Below are 17,413 nucleotides of genomic sequence, written 5' to 3'. Positions count from 1 at the left end.
ATGTGGGATGTAGAAATTACAAAAATAAATAAAACTTTTAAAAAGTCAATTATTAAATCTATAAAATCCTCCTTATAAAACATGCTATGTTATTTATAAGTGAGAATAATGATCCAAATTTTGTATTGTTGCTAAAGGCTAATTTTATATACTTCTAATTATGAGAATAATTAATAATACCATCAGCTGTATTGTGTGTTAGTAATTCAGTTTTAGCTTTTAAAAATGAAACCTAAAGGAAGATCAAGGTGAAACTCATATAAAGTTCTAATATAAATTATCAATCTGTAATTAATAGAACAGCGTAGTCTTGTTAGGTTTTAATAGGTGAGTAAAGCCAGGTGTATTGTTACAAACTAGATATTTATTGGAATTTTTCATGTTTGGCTGAGCCAGCAAAAGCCTCTGAAATTTCAAATAAGTATTTTTCCCTTTAAAGGTTTTGATCATTGCTGGAATTATGACATTTTCTTTGGAATATATCAAAGGGTATTTTTTTGGCAGATGTTGATGAATGTGCAACTGGAAATGGGAACCTTTGCAGAAATGGCCAGTGCATCAATACAGTGGGGTCCTTCCAGTGTCAGTGCAATGAAGGCTATGAGGTGGCTCCAGATGGAAGGACCTGTGTGGGTGAGTGCTGCCTCAGAATTTCAGAAAGAGATTCCAAAGTATGTTCTCCGAGACCAAAGAATCCTGCAGTCTCTGTCAACATCCTTCCTTCAGAAGGCTGGAGAGAAAAAAACAATCAGAGCGGAATTACACCAATCCTACCTGTTGACTCTGTGTGTGTGTGTGTGTGTGTGTGTGTGTGTGTGTGTGTGTGTGATATCTATAACACACTTCCCTATTATGTTTTAAAATTAAGTTATTGTAATTACAGAGAATAGTTAAATTGTTAAATTTCACAGAAAGCTAAATTGTTCCATAAACAATTGTCATTTGCTTTCTTATATTTATTTTCTTTAAAACAGCTTTGTAGAAATCTCTTCTATAATCTTTTGGGTGCTCTCAAAAATCTTCATACCCATTAATTTTTCACAAGCTACATTTTTCTGGAAATATTTAATTTGTGATAAGTCACATAAAATATAGTTGTTCTGCACACTTCTGAAAGCTGATAAAGCTTCTTTTTATTGAGTCATTAATTTTTCTCCATATTAGTTTTATGTATTTCTTTGATTTGATTCCAGTTTCTTGGAATTTTAGTTGCTTGATGGAAATCATGCCAGTGGGAACCTCTTCTTTCTTTCTCCCTTTTCTTTGCAGATATCAACGAATGTCTTCTAGAACCTGGAAAATGTGCACCAGGCACCTGTCAAAACTTGGATGGGTCCTACAGGTGCATTTGTCCACCTGGGTACAGTCTACAGAATGACAAGTGTGAAGGTAGGAGGGAGAGGGCTATCCATGTTTGGAAGTGAGCAGTATTGGTTACTGCACTGGCATTCTCAAAGTCCATTTTTGTGATGGTGTGCTGGTGTCTTCATTTTGCACTTTATCAAAAAAAAAAAAAATCCAAGAGCAAAGGGTGTGGCTTATGTTCTCACACTCAGCTGATGAGGCAGGAACATCTAATTCTCATGCTGATATCTGATGACACTGTTTTGCTCTGTGCCTATGAGTGCTCATATGACCCTGACTCTTTTCCAGGGTGCTTTTAGGCATCTTGTAAAACACCCTGGTTTTCATGTTTTTAAGTATCAGTAGGTTGCAACTAAAAATAGCTTCATGATTTCAGCTAAAATCTTTAAGTGACCACATTCAAGGTTGGATGATTATGGCTATATAATTTATCTACGTTGTTTGACCTATACAGCAGTGGAAATGTGTTACTACAAATAAATTCTCAGCAAATTTTATAGTACTGCATTCTTCAATTCATATGTCATTGAATTAAATGAAGGGCATTAATTGCTAGAACTTCATAAATAACTGGGCTAAAAGGATTTTTAAGAAGTCACCTAGTTCATGCTCCCAAGTTTAAATAGGTCTGTATCTCATCCATAATGAGTAAGAATTTTCTCCATTTCTCCACTTTTAATATCATGGAGAAATTGTATCATATACCCAGTTTACATCATAGTCAAGTGATAATATTCTAAATGGAAACAAATTATGCCTAAATGCAAATTATTATTTGTTATTTTACTTTCACTAAATAAAGATCAACTACTCCATGATTAATGCAAATCTCCCCTAAGATGAACAGAATGGAAATGTATAGAAAGAAAAATGACTTCCCAAATACTTAGTAATGTACCCATTCCACCATCTTTTTCCCTATCCTTATGAAGTCATCACCTACAGGTTAATTTCTACTATAAGAGAAAGAATCCTATTGACAATGACAAAAACAACAACCAAAAGAAATACTCGAGCATTTTTACAAAAGTTGGCTTTTCTTTTAAGAAACGGTTGGATGTGAGAGTAGTGGGAACATGGAAATGGAGTCATTCAGTCAGCAGCAGCTCAGATTCGTTGATATATCACAAGCAATGTGATGTAATTAATTATAAAGGCAATGTAATAACATAGAGTGATGAAGAGACTGGTTTTTCACTGAACAGGAAGATCATGACTTTGAGCTGCACATTTTGAGAATACCTATTGTGTGGTATTTACAATATTAAGTCAAGATAATGGAATTAATTTCCCAACTTCCCCTTAGTGGGACCTCGTGGGAAGGAACTTGTATAATAGGAATACATTCTGATGTAGGTGTAGAACTCTTTGCACAAATGCAAAAATAAAGAGCCCCATGATATAAAAGATACATGTTTTGTTGCGGAAAAAAGTATCAATAAAAATAGCATGGCTCAGAATCAAGACTTACCTCTATTTTACTACAAATTCCAGCTGAAAGTCAGGGGAAAAGATGGGTAAGTCTGTTGGAAAGAGTGGCCACACTTTTCCCAAACATGGGATGATCATGTAATTCATTGACCAAACCAAGACAGTTTTAAGGAGGGGTCTGTTAATAACAAGGCCAGGACAACAGGCATAACTAGGACTTTCCTAGGAAAACCAGAGCATATAGTTACCCAAGCTATTCAAACATCACTGTAGACCACCTTTAATCAACCCTTCCTAGTGCTAAGGTATGTTAATATGCTAAAGGAAGTATGTCACAATTATAAGTGCATCAACTTCCTGTTATCTATATGACAAAAGAAAAACTATAGCCTATACAAGAAAGACATTTGTGTTTTGAGAAAAATTAATCTTCAAATGAAAGGGACCTCATCTTCTGCGGTATCTTTAGTTTATACTTTACATAATTATTGTCATGAGTGTTAGTATTCTTGTTAAATTCATAGTTTTCCTAATAGCATGGAGTATTGGGAAAAGCACTGTGAATGGATGGAGGGAATAAGTGTTTAGTTCAAAGGTCTAGATCTCTCACTGACTCATTGTCAACACAATTAAAATTGTGTTGTGGTGACTCTGGAGTTTCTTGCTTCTTTTCTAGCTTAGGGTGGTAGGAAATTACCTTTTCTAATTGGCCAGGAAACTCAGTCTGGGTAAGGGATATTTCTTAATGTATCCCTTAGAAGGCACTTGCAGATTCCATTTTTACAATAAGAACTTTCAAGATTAATTTTTAAAAAGATATCACAGCCTAGAGGTCCACTCAGCATGATGATACAGGAAAAAATCCTTATTGGAAGAGTTGTACTTTGTACTTCCACACTTTGCATTTGGTATCTGATGATGTCTCCATTGTGTTTTGGCTTTGACACATGTTAATTCTTTTAGATATTGATGAGTGTGTTGAAGAGCCAGAAATTTGTGCCTTGGGCACATGCAGTAACACTGAAGGCAGCTTCAAATGTCTGTGTCCAGATGGATTCTCCTTGTCCTCCACTGGAAGAAGGTGCCAAGGTAACTGCCTTTGAAGGCTTTAGACTTTCATTACTCTGTGTTTATTTGTTGTGGTTTCACTTTCTTAAACATGGCAAAGCTTTCTTTGTGAAAGAGAAGATGGAGAGCTTTCATTCACTCAGAGGTCTAATGATTACCATATGTCAGAAAGTTCATTTTTACTTTTAAAGTTGAAAACTCATCCATCAAGTTATGGTTGCTTGTACAACAACTGCCCTGGCACTTGAACCTGTCTCTCCCTCTAAGAACACGGATGCTGATAGGTCACTCAGTGGGGGATCAGTCATGAGCCACTGAATACTGCAAAGCCTGGGGGAAGTTCAGCTACATAGTCTCTGCCTCAGAAGAGGTGACTTTGCATAAATGTGGCCCAGACTCTAGACTTTCAGTCCAAAAAATGCAGATTAATCCACGTGCTTTCAGGATATAGTGCCCATCCCTCATATCACAAGTTTTCTAAGAAAACAAACTTGAACTGACCAGGATTCTTGCTGGGACATCATCTGTTTTCAGGAGTAATATTTGTGAACTTAAAAAAAGGAAGCCTGAACTTAAGCATAACACAGGATATTATATTATATCTCAGAAAACTGTTTAGCTCGTAGTAAAAAATGCAATGGTGTGTGTCTATCCATTTATACATACTAGTTTAATGAATTTAGAACAAAAAGCCCCATGCACACTTATTTCTCCCCTCCACCTCAGGGTTTTGTTGTTGTTTGTTCTTTTATTGTTCAGGTTTTTCTCCTTGGTTATTTTGTTATGTTTTGCTTCCATATTATGAAACAAGAGGTAAGGGATATCATTTCAGATTCCAAAAATTGGGTTTTGGTCTCAGCTTCGCCCTCTGTAGCCTAAACAAGTCATTGGATCTTTGGGACGCTCAATTTCCTCATTTTAAACAACCATAATAATACCCGGCCAACCAATCGTACTAAATACGTAACAAAGTTTTGTTAGTTTCTGAGTCTTTCATGGACTCTTGATGAACTTTTCACCTTTCAACTAGCCCTTTTGTTAGCCAATATTTAGAAGTGTGAAGGGGGAATTGAGACTTCTCTGATTTGATCTCATAGGTGGCTGTCAGAAGCCCACATGGATTTCAGGCTTGTGGGTGGGGTGATAGTTGATTCAAGCAGATATTCTGTTATGGTACAGACCAGCCAGATAAATTCTAAGTCCTACTCCCTTGTTTTTGTGTGCCTTTGGCTTGGCCCAAGTTTGGGAAGAAAGCAGTGAGAAACCAGGTGTGAATCTGCCGATGTGGCAGGCCAGAGGAAACTCATAGGCTATTAATTCAATTTGCACTGGCCTGTCACAGAGGAGGCTAACGCTGCAGGAAGAATCAGCCCAGCTGTGAGCAGCCTTGCCACATGCTCAGCTCCAAGAGGCAGAGCCAGACTTGAGGAATGCAAGCAGGGAAAGTGACTTTTGTAGTTCTGATGAAATTTCAAAGGTCATTAAGGGCTCTTTGCAGATGGACTGGTAAACAGGCATCCTAGTGAGTCCTAGTTAAAGTGTGTGGGCAAGCATAGCTCTCTTTCCCAATGCAAGGCACCTTTGATTAATAAACCAAATCTAGAGAATCACCAAAAGCAGATGTAAATCTCCCACAGGACACAAATTTTGCTGAAGCCAGGGAGTTAAGAGCTGGGTTTTACTTATAAGATGACAAATTAGGAGTCAGGCTTCTATTGCCCATGAAATGAGAAAATTCCACAGAGCAACAGATAATGTTTTTGAAGGAACAATTGTGATAAGACTCAGGTCAACAGATCTTGGCACTTGAAGGCCACAGATATAAAGGGACCACTCCCACTTAACAAAGTTCACTTTACAGTTTGAGCTTCAACTTCGTGTGTTTGAGCCTGCATAATGGCGAGGTTTTTCTCTTTTTCTGGAGGTGGGATGGTAAAGTGATGCTGGCGAGACAGGGCTGACTTATGGATTTATTTAATTTATTTAATTAATTTGTTTAATGATAAATGAAAAGAAATATCTAGGTTTAACAGAAACATTTTAAGGTGGAAGACAAGAGAGACAATTAAGTTTTAATATATTCATTGAGACATTTTTGTGAATAGTCACTAAATGATACCTTAAGACAGTTGTAGGTATAAATAATAAACACGAAACATTGTATGTGACAATGAACTTGAAGAATAAAGCGAATCAAAAGGTGTCATTAGAGAAACTATATTCGTTAAATCTTGAAACTTCTCAGCAAAGTGAATATTTGGAGGGCAGGCATGTCTCAGGGCAAAGTCTGGCTTTTAGTGCTCTTGACCTTCAGAAGATTCACTGAAAGATACCTCTTAGGTCTAGCTGTAACCAACCTGGAGGTGGAGTAAAAATTAGCGAGAAAATGTACCTGGAAGAGTTGGTTGAAGAAGTTCACTGGGGAGGCCAACTGAATTAGACTTACCAAAGCCTGGTATATATGTTTGATTGATTGATATTTTTACATTAATTCATGAAAATTTTTCTGATACGATCTTTGGCAACTCAATTATTCTTACACTGTCTCCTTTGTCACGAAATAACAGCTGAGAAATTGTCTTAACAGAAATGCATAGGTGGCTGTTAATAATATGCTGCCTGGGGTTGAAAAACAGTGACAGGAGAGAGCATACCTGATCACACATAAAGAATTGGCAATTCCTCAAAATGGATATGAAAGTGTTTCCTTAAAACCTGCATATTTTAGCCTCCATGTAACTAGAGGGGAGTCTATAAAGCTTTGGATGTCAAATTTGAGGGGACACACTCCAGGCTTCTGGATGAGCTCACTTTTTAGAGCCACCCAATTTGCTCTATAAGAAATGGAAAAGTCAGTTTCCAAAATTATGTCAAGCAATGCTGGAGAAGTTTGTAGCAACTAGATCCCATCTTCCATGTTGGAGTCACCAAAAAATAACCGATATTAAAGAAATGTATTCTTTGAAAGAAAAATTATTCTCCCTCCTATCTACCCATCTCCCTGCCTTCCTCTTCACCGTCCCTCTCTGTTGAGCTAAACAACCTCCTGTATCGTGTGTGTGTGTGTGTGTGTGTGTGTGTGTGTGTGTGTGTGTGTAAAATCTGCAGAAAGCCCCACATGGCATTTTGTAAATAGCAACTACATCAATAGCTGCTTCAGTGAATGATCATTATTGTCGTATTTTTGCCAGTCCACAAAATTGCCACATCTTTATTTGTTCTGTGCTTGGAATCAGGGGTTTTATTTTGGTTTATTTGGTTTTATTTTGGCTGAGGGGACCCAGAATAAACAACCTGGTGTGAGAGCATAGTAAGTACCAGAACTGGGAGGCCTACCTTAATTTAGTATGCTCACTAAATATTATCCAACACACATGTAAGCACATCTGTCAATGGAAGGGTCTTGTGAATTATTCCACTTCTTAATGTCCCCACCCGGAAGTCACTGATGATGTCAGCTTTGAAATGTGATAGTGTTGGAGTTTGTTATTCACATCAAGTTATTTTGGAAAATTGGCTAAAATGAGAAATAACAAAGTGAAAGTCGCATGGATGTACTCATCAGATCTCACTACGAAGGTTACCTATGACTTTAAAGATCTGAGCTCAATTACTGTTATAGTCACTTACGTTATGGAGTATTACTATTGTAATGAAAAGAACAATTTAACAAGATGGATTGTTTCTCATTCACTATTATACAGTAACGATGTAGTAGGAAAGCATCTAAAGGGTCTCCTGGATTTGTGCTGCAGATTTGCGAATGAGCTACTGTTATGCGAAGTTTGAAGGAGGAAAATGTTCATCACCCAAATCCAGAAATCACTCCAAACAGGAATGCTGCTGTGCCTTGAAGGGAGAAGGTTGGGGTGATCCCTGTGAGCTGTGCCCCACTGAACCTGATGGTATGTCTACCATCTGCACTTCTCTTTTGGCTATTCATACGGCAGCCTGGCTGTGAAATGAGAAATACTGGGTGTAGCCCTTCAGGAAAATAAGACAATTTAGTTTAACTGTAAGTCTACCCAAAATATTCATTAAGATGATTTTAACTCAAGAGCTGGGTAGTTGTTTCCTTCTGAAATGTGCTATAAATCAGGGCAAGTGGTAGGCACTGGGAGCCTTGTTCACTTGCTCTGATATCTGGGCTTTTCTCGTTCGGTTGTTTCCTGATACATGCAGCCTGTGGCAATCTGGCCATCACTCACTGCTTCGGGAACAGCCTGTAGCTAGTTGCAATTTGTCTACTAACGAGCGTTCATCTCTACCACAGAGGCCTTCCGCCAGATCTGTCCCTATGGAAGCGGCATCATTGTGGGGCCTGATGATTCAGCAGTTGGTAAGTGGCCTGCACTGGATTCTCAGCATTTTTTAATATTCTTAACCAGCCTCTTCCCTGCCCTTTCTCCAGCTGTTCTTTTTTCTCCACATTTATCTTGGGAAATAAAGCTCTAATTTTTGTCTTTTGATTTAGATACCAATTGTATTATTGTATTATATGGTAACATGATATTGCAATATTAGATATTTCATTGGTTAGACAGTGAAATGATTATAATTTACCTTTGTGTTCAGAAAAAGGTACCTTAGGGGTGCCTGGGTGGCTCAGTCAGTTAGGCCTCCAACTCTTGATTTCAGCTCAGGTCATGATCTCATGGTTTGTAAGTTAGCCTTGCATCGGGCTCTGTGCTGATAGCACGGAGCCTGCTTGGGATTCTCTGGCTCCCTCTCTCTCTGCCCCTTCCCTGATCTTGCGCTCTCTCTCAAAAATAAAATAAACAAACATTAAAAGAAAAAAAAGAAAAGAAAAAGGTACCTTGTTATTCACTTTTTTTTAATCCTTTACTTAAGATATGGATGAGTGCAAAGAACCAGATGTCTGTAAACATGGGCAGTGCATCAATACGGATGGCTCCTATCGCTGCGAGTGTCCCTTTGGTTACATCCTGGAAGGGAATGAATGTGTAGGTGAGTAATAAATCGGTTTCTTCCATAAGGATTTTACAAATTAGAAATTACGCCAGTTAGCATTCCTGCTAGGAAGAATAAGTACCAAGATTGGGACAGAAATAGGTTTTGTCCATTCATTCATGCAGCATTCATCTAGCAATACTAGCTAAGTACCCCATGTGTCCAGCACTGTGCTAGGCTCTATGGCTACAGCAGTGACCCAAGCCAACATGGTTCTTCCTTATAGTCTAATGGGGAAGACACTGGACACATCTGAAGAGATAGTTGGAAAGGAAAACATTGTAACATATTCTTTTAATTTAAAAAAGATTGTTGATGATCATAATTGTATTCTCTCAATATGTAAAATACAAAATTTATCCAGATTTTATTACATTTAGTAACGTGAAAGGCTATGTACACAGCATAAACTCCTCTTGTTTTTACTCTCTTATTAAAATTTCAGAGAATGGCTCCTATGTCTGACCTTTGAGCTCTTAATCCATACCAACTCAAAATTGAATCCAAGTATGATGTCTAGGTCTCTAAAAAATCCAAAGCAGTTCAATTTAATCTGAATTAATAACAGCAAAAATGCTGAATGTTTGTGTACATTAGAAAGCGTTCTTTCCATACAAGAATCAGGGCATGAGGACTTCCCCCAAAGCTGTGGCCTCGGAAGCGTAAACAAGTTCCTTAGTCTTCCTAGGCCTTAGAATGTAATGTTATGCAGATAGACTAACTTATTTCCATTTACCCTGCAGCTCTAAAAATCTATGATACTGTGATTTTTATTCACTTGAAAGAGATGTAATATTCTGGACAGTGAAATGCAATTCATAGCAGAACAAAAGCAAAGTTGTCAATGTTTTCTCTTTGGAATCTTCAGTTAGTGCTTCTCTGTGCATGACAGATGAGCCTGCTACCACACCTTCTTGCCTTTTCTTTTTGACTCAGAACCCAACATGAAATGTAACCCTGATGGCAGTCCATTACTATTCCGTGTCCTAGACAGCTAAAATAATAATGTTATTTCTCAACAAGTTCCCTTTCCCAGAGGAAGACATTCTCCTCAAGAGATGTGTCAGAAGAACAGCCAGTATTGTAGGTGGATGGGTTGGGAAGCATATATATTTTTTAGAGCTCCTTGGTAAGACTTTTTCTCTCTCCACAGTTGTTTACAGAGATCATACCCTAAACATATTTCTTTGTAGCTTTTCTTCTGCCTAACGTAAACCATCTGGTTTCAACAGAATCAACAAAAAATCTGTGTGAATCTTGATTTTATCCAGTGTATTAATTTTGCTTAACCTCTGGTCTCTTGCTTTGTGTTAAGCGTAGTCTTCTATTTTATATCTGGCAAAACTCCATCATGTTTAAGGCTTCTTAGAGAATGATGTAATGTAAGGCCAAACTGGAGATATATTTCTAGGTTTATTTAAGTGAAAACTTTTGACTTGTGAGAGAAGCCTTGTTTTAACCCTTTGAGCATCTATTCCCAGTAGGTTTACCTCTTCATAATACAGGAAGCTGGAGAAGCTCACAGAGAAAAGCACTATGAGGGCTGGAAGCCCAGATACTGTCACTGTTAGTGCCACTGTTACTTAGCAGGTGAAATTTCACAGCTATAAATCTGAGGAGATAAGACATGTGCACTCCTTTCTTGCAAAGACAGAATGAGAATAAAACAAGATGCTACAGATCAAAGTACTCTGATAGGGTGAAACGTATCATTTGAGTCCAAGCCCATTTTTTTCTTCATTTGTCATATTTTGAATACACTCTTGGTCACTTGCAGATACTGATGAATGTTCTGTGGGCAATCCCTGTGGAAATGGCACCTGCAAGAATGTGATTGGTGGTTTTGAATGCACCTGTGAGGAGGGATTTGAGCCTGGTCCAATGATGACTTGCGAAGGTAAACCTCTTTGCAGAATAGTTGGTTACATCTTCTGATCATGGAGACAATAGCTGGCTGATTATGGTCCTTGATATTAAATCCCACCCAGGGTGTGCAGAATAAAGAACATCTGGCCTGATGGGCCAAACCGTCACTTCTCCTGAAAAAGGTGGAGGTGGTTCGTGGCACCAGTTATGCTGCCTATCATGCAGAGCTCCTGTTGGTGTCTCCCCACTGCTAGTATTTGGATATGACTCCTGTCTTGTTTGCTACCTTCTATTTTCCATTTTCCCCTTCCTTTTTTTCCTTTATCTCCCATGCTCCCTTTCTTTTTTCTTTTTTCCTTTCTACTCATATCTGCACACTGACATAGCCACCAACATCCTGTGGCCATCTGGGGGCAATCACAGCAAAAGAGGTTGCCGATACCCTGTAAGCATCTTCCAGTGTCTAGTAGGATAGATGCATGGAGAGAAGGGAAAGAGAGGGAATGTCTAGCACAGTGGGTCTCAAAGGGTGATCCCTGGATCAGCCACATCAGCATCACCTGGGAACTTGTCAGAAATACAGTTTTTCAGGCCTCCTCCCAGACCTCTTGAATCAGAAACTTGAAGACTGAAGCCTCGCAGCCTTCCAGGTAATTTCTGATACACTCTCAAGTCAAGAACCACTGGTCACAGAAGTGAATGAAGGTGAAGGTAGACAATAAAAATGGTATGAAAGTGAGCTCTTCATCAGAGATATGACCTGTCAATACCACTGTCATAGTTGTTGGTGAATCTTTAAAGGCTATGACTAAATATGATCTGGGGTCTCACTGATGTTCTCAGTATCATTAGACTTAGAAAGAAACATGATAATCAAGATGGTCTGTTTTGACCTGCTTTTGCAAAACACATTCTGATGGTTCCAAACAATGAAATCTGTAAAAACCACTTTTATCTATTAATAGTAAAGCCTATTTAAGGCTGTCACAGCCATCAGTGTAAACTTAGCATCTCCATAAGTGTAAAATTATTCAGAACACCATTTACTTGGGCACAAGAATCACTGTTATTTCACAGGAGCCTCTTTTATATGGGGAAGGGGAGGTGGTTAATGATATTGGATGGGTCTGCTTTTGTTCTGACTGCAGTTGACTTGACAGCTGTTTTGACTGAATGGAGTAAAGCTGATCCCCATCCTATGTGACTTTAGGGAATGGCAAATGGTCAACTTAAGGCTTCAAAACCAGCATTTCCGAAAAGCTCCCTCTATGTATAATTTCTTAATCTAAATAACACTGGTAATTATACCAGGACAATAAGCCTGAACTGGGACTGTGCTAGGAGCACTAGGATACATGATCACTCTACCTATACCAGTTATAAAATAACCAACTCATTTTATGATTCTCTGAAAACCAAAGATTGCTTGGTGCATCCACGTTGATGACAATGCAACATTTCAACTTTTGATAAAAATAGATTTTGTTTTTTTGGTTGGTGCCATTGACCCATTATTTTCATGCTACCTTCTGCTGCAGATATAAATGAGTGTGCCCAGAATCCTCTCCTCTGTGCTTTCCGGTGTGTAAACACTTATGGATCATATGAATGCAAATGTCCTGCTGGATATGTTCTTAGAGAAGACAGAAGGATGTGCAAAGGTAAGACATCCACATTAAAGGTCATCTAAGCTGAGGGGGTCTAACTCTTATCTATAAGGAAAATGTCTCTCCAAAGCTTCTATTGGTAGAGGAAGACTTTGAATCAGGAAACCCTCCTGTAGTCCATGGACAATATGGGGGTCGTCTTCACCTCCTTTCCTCCCAAACTGTAACTTCAAGCATCATCAAGCTGAATCAAGGGCCACCCTGCAGATCTTTTTGAGTTCACTATGCACTGCATGCCTATGACATGATAGACACTCTGTAGGATGCAAAGATATAAAGAAAAAAAGACATTTACTCACAATCAAGAAGCTCAGCATGAAGAGGTTGAGACAGAGATATAAATAATTGTATTATGGTGTGATAAGTGAGAACTGAGAACACGAAGGAGTATGATAATATTAATTAAATAATTTTTAAAAGTCCCCATCACTAAGGGATGGCATATTCCAAGAATGGGGATAGCATATGGAATATACTTTAGCTAAAGATTTCCATGAATAATGCTCACTGAACCCATGTAATTACTAGGGCACTGGAGTAGGCTCTGCAATACGAAGTTGGGTAAATCATGGGGCTCCCTGAAGAGCACTGATTTGCTCCTTCAAAGTCTTAAGTGAGAAGATCCTTGTTCCCTTCAGATGGGTTAAATAGGATTTTTTCTTGAAGATGAAGAGATTTCCTAACAAAAAGCTCTACATCACATTCAGGATAAGTCCAAATTTCTCAGCTCAGACCACATAAAGGAGGAAGATAAAGAGAGGGAAATGCAAGAGGACAATAAGGAATGAGGAAGACCCCTCCACACCAGGAAAAAGGAAAGGAAGGAGGGAAGAACCAGTAGAGAATATGATTTTTGTGAATGCTTGTCTTTTCCTCAAAGTGTAAAAACTAAAGCTTTAATTATACAATGACTCTTCTAATATTACATCACACTAATTAATATTATATAAAAATATCATATATTATGCTTTCAGTATAGTTATACAATGGAAGCTTTGGCTTCTTAAAACATATTGTAATTATAATGATGTTGTTATAGCTGTCATTCTATCGTGAAAGATTTAGAGAAGACCTTTTTGAGTTGAATTCATCAAAAAGAATTAGCCATGCTTCCTGCCTTTGAAGAAGTTATCCATTAGGGAATAATTTCTTCATCAAGTTCAAAGATGGTTAGAAGACTCCTTTCCAATCTTAGGAGGCCAGCACCCACAGTACAAAAGGAAGTAGGTTAACACTGAAGTAGCATAAATGAAACCTGATTGCTTGAGACCATCTCATACTTAAAAGCAAGAAGTTAATGAAGCTTATTTTATAATTTGCGGTTGTATGTTCTTTCCAGATGAGGATGAATGTGAGGAGGGAAAACATGACTGTGCTGAGAAGCAAATGGAGTGCAAGAACCTCATTGGCACATACATCTGCATCTGCGGGCCTGGGTACCAGAGGAGGCCTGACGGAGAGGGCTGCATAGGTAAGGGAGTCACTGCCAAAGGAGCTTTCCAGGAGTCAGAAATGACAGAGGACAGAAGGGACTTGGGGTCTGAGTCCCTGTGGGCAATGTGTTCTTCGTGGCCAGACCCATCTTGCCTCTCTTACCTTGTGTCATGATTTTTCTTGGAGATCCCCTTGGCTCTCAATTATCAAGGGATTCCATGAGCACTGCCATTCTCACCCTCTGAGCTGGCCTTTGCCAACTTTCTCAGCTCATCTTGCTGCCATGATTTGGCACCAGGTGTTTCCTCTAATTCTTTGCTTTTTATTTTATTTTATTTTATTTAATTTTTGAGAGAGAGAGAGAGAGTGCAAGAGCAGGGGAGAGGCCAAGGGAGAAAGAGAGAGAGATCTTAAGCAGGCTCCACACTCAGCTCAGAGCCTGACGCTGGACTCAATCCCATGACCCTGGGATCATGACCTGAGCCGTCAGACCTCTGGAATCATGACCTGAGATGTCAGATGCTCAAATTACTAAGCCACCCAGGTGCCCCTCCTTTACTTTCTATACTTTTTTTGTTGTTTTAGGGTCATTTGTCTTTACGACATTAGAATGTCTTTCTATTGATCCCACTTCGCTATTAGCACCCTGATGTTGAATTACAGATGCCAGGTCCCTCTGAACCAGGAATATCACTAAACCAGTGGGATCTTCCACCAGAGAATCTGTTCTTGTCTAGAGTGAGGTCCAGGAACTGGTATTTCTGAAAGTTTCCTAGGTGATTGTAATATGGATCCTGCATTGAAAACCACAGCTTCAGATCAGGGATTGGCAAACTACAGCTAGAAGGTCAAATCCAGCCTGCCAGCCTACCTCCTATTTTTGTAAATAAGTCATATTGCAACATAGCTGTAACCATACATTTGTATGTTATCCATGGCTGCTTTCATGCCACAAAGGCAAAGCAGAATACAGTGAATGCAACAGAGACCATATGGCCTGCAAAACCTACAAGATTACTATGTATGATATAGTAATGCTAAGTATTACTATAACTTAGAGAAAAAGTTTCCGACCTCTGCTTTAGACCATCAATATAGGAGAAAATTATGAGAAAATTCCCATGTGTCCTTTTTAATTTTAATAATCAGTGACACCAGAACAATAAATTTTATGTTGTCAGTCAAGAAGCTCAAGAACCTCATTGTCCCCTTACCCTGTAAGGTACAGAATTAAACAATAATTGAAGAGCAGACTTTAAAGATTTTTTTAAATGTTTATTTCTGAGACAGAGAGAGAGCATGAGTCAGGGAGGGGTGGAAAGAGAGGGAGACACAGAATCAGAAGCAGGCTCCAGGCTCTGAGCTGTCAGCACAGAGCCTGATGCGGGGCTCGAACCCACAGACTGCGAGATCATGACCTGAGCTGAAGTCGTATGCTCAACCGACTGAGCCACCCAGGCGCCCCTGAAGAGCAGACTTTAAAAGCACAGAAAAAGTATTTGGGCTATGATCATGCACTAGATCTTCCAGGTTCAGTGGTTCACCTCATTTGCACATTGGAATCACTTAGAGAACTCAGCTCCCACCCCAGACATTCTGATTTAATTGGTCGGGGGGTGACGTGGGCATTGGGATTTTTAGCCTGTTTCAACGCTACCCTAAATGTCACCTTTGAACTTTCTGCCTCTCATAATGAGATGCCTGCCTTGGGGGCTCAGAACTATTCTCCATGAGATGCACTTAAGCAAATCACTTTATGATTTTTCTAAAAAAATCATCAGATAATTCTAAGAATCTCTGGCTTGTTTTAATGCCTTTTTTTTTTTTTAACCTGGGAGCCTGGTTTATGATTTATTATTCCTGAATATTGTTGAAGTATTATAAAAACATAACCTATATTGAATTGGAAGATTATGTGTAGACAAGTCTGAGGTCAAAACTGACCCATTATAGACATTATTCTGAGGAAGTATTATATTTTTTCAGCATGTTGATCTTAAGTATTTATTTTTTTCCCTTCACTTGAAATCATCCTTTTTAGGGACAGATATGGACAGTTTTAAATTTTATTAAGTGAAATATGTGTGTTTACATAAAATGCTGTTACCTACCTTTAAGCACATCAAAATGCCATCAAGTATGGTTTTTAAAGGATGGAAGTAGACACACACATTGTGTATTTGCTCACATGTGCAAACTCCATTTCTAGAAGGTTACGTGAGAAACCAGCTGTAGCACTGGTCACCTCCCAGGAGGGGTGTTTGGTGGCTGAGGAATAAGGGAGGAAAGGGCACTTTTGCTCAATACTCTTTTGTACCTTTTGAATTGAGAGCTGTGTGAGAAGGATATCTATTCACAAATTTCAAAAGAAAGAAAAGAAAGAAAGAAAGAAAGAAAGAAAGAAAGAAAGAAAGAATCTATCCCTGTACAAAGTAGTCAGGTGACTGCTCTTGTTTCTGATCTTTCGATCACACCACACAGATGAGAACGAGTGCCAGACCAAGCCGGGGATCTGTGAGAACGGGCGCTGCCTCAACACCCGGGGGAGCTACACTTGCGAGTGCAATGACGGGTTCACGGCCAGCCCTACTCAGGACGAGTGTCTTGGTGAGCACAAACAGGATGATTTCGTAACCCTGAACTTCATGCTGGGATGCTTGTCACCCACATCGCTTATTTGAAATAATAGAAATTGTTAACATTTGAGGCAGGTTCATATTTTGGAAATGACTTAATGACTGTGATTGTCCATGGGGTTTAGCACCACCCTGAAGCTAAATTCTTCCTTCACTAATTGTATCAATGAATCACTTGTTTGGAATTTCTTTCTCCGCTGCCTTTTTAAGCCCTTGGTGCTCAGGGTCCGATTCCATGTGTTTTTCTGCCCCTGTCTCTGCAGCATGACTATCCCTCCATATTTCTGAGAGCAGATAGAGATATAACCTTGTGCACGCTAATGCCTTCCTGCCCACTTACTGAATTTCTTGTCTTGTTTCCCTTAGATGTCATCCTTTCTCTCTTACTGCTGTTTCCAGCTTTCCTTTATTGCTTCTTCTCACCCAGGGTAAAGTGTTATATCCTTTTTGGGTTTTATGTTTGACCAAATTCTTAATACATTGTTATGCTCATAAAGCTCCATAAAAACCCTCTGTGCAATGTAACGTCCCTTCCAGACAACCGGGAAGGGTACTGCTTCACAGAAGTGCTCCAGAACATGTGTCAGATCGGCTCGAGCAACAGGAACCCTGTCACCAAGTCTGAGTGCTGCTGTGATGGCGGGAGAGGCTGGGGCCCCCACTGTGAGATCTGCCCTTTCCAGGGTACTGTGGCCTTCAAAAAACTCTGCCCCCATGGCCGAGGATTTATGACCAATGGAGCAGGTACTTCACTTATGGTCCAAAAATACTTGCAGGGAATCTGTTTGTTTGTTTTCTAAAAAACAGTTGAGAATATGGAATCTACAGTATGGGCTTAGGCTGAGTTGCATGGTTTATACATCAACAAAAACCCTTTATTGTATCTTTGTACAATTATCTATTGTAATCTTTTAGACAGTCAAGGCCAGGCTGCTAAAGTGTCCTTGATCCATCTGATTAAGTTGTATGTGCTTG

General features: G+C 39.1%; 1 protein-coding gene and 1 long non-coding RNA gene across 3 annotated transcripts in view; one reads left to right on the top strand and one right to left on the bottom strand.

Annotated features, from left to right (window-relative positions):
- Nucleotides 1-17,413, top strand: part of FBN1 (fibrillin 1) — a 234,571-nt gene that overhangs the window by 200,613 nt on the left and 16,545 nt on the right. For both annotated transcript variants that reach the window (XM_086710629.1, XM_025918911.2), the window contains 11 exons: nt 505-633; nt 1,270-1,389; nt 3,760-3,885; nt 7,620-7,769; nt 8,138-8,203; nt 8,716-8,832; nt 10,613-10,732; nt 12,240-12,362; nt 13,708-13,839; nt 16,284-16,409; nt 16,976-17,182. In XM_086710629.1, the coding sequence (XP_086566755.1) occupies nt 505-633; nt 1,270-1,389; nt 3,760-3,885; nt 7,620-7,769; nt 8,138-8,203; nt 8,716-8,832; nt 10,613-10,732; nt 12,240-12,362; nt 13,708-13,839; nt 16,284-16,409; nt 16,976-17,182 (1,416 nt within the window). The remainder of the gene's footprint in view (nt 1-504; nt 634-1,269; nt 1,390-3,759; nt 3,886-7,619; nt 7,770-8,137; nt 8,204-8,715; nt 8,833-10,612; nt 10,733-12,239; nt 12,363-13,707; nt 13,840-16,283; nt 16,410-16,975; nt 17,183-17,413) is intronic.
- On the bottom strand, nt 5,822-9,670 carry LOC147580212 (uncharacterized). Its single transcript, XR_015252634.1, has 2 exons — nt 8,681-9,670; nt 5,822-7,381 (listed from the first exon to the last, which is right to left on the bottom strand). It is a non-coding gene; the product is annotated as an uncharacterized LOC147580212 (long non-coding RNA).

Source organism: Puma concolor, chromosome B3 (genome assembly GCF_028749965.1).
Source record: "Puma concolor isolate L17-30 chromosome B3, mPumCon1.1.hap2, whole genome shotgun sequence".
Classification (NCBI taxonomy): Eukaryota; Metazoa; Chordata; class Mammalia; order Carnivora; family Felidae; genus Puma; species Puma concolor.
This window is presented reverse-complemented; position numbering and strand designations above follow the sequence as displayed.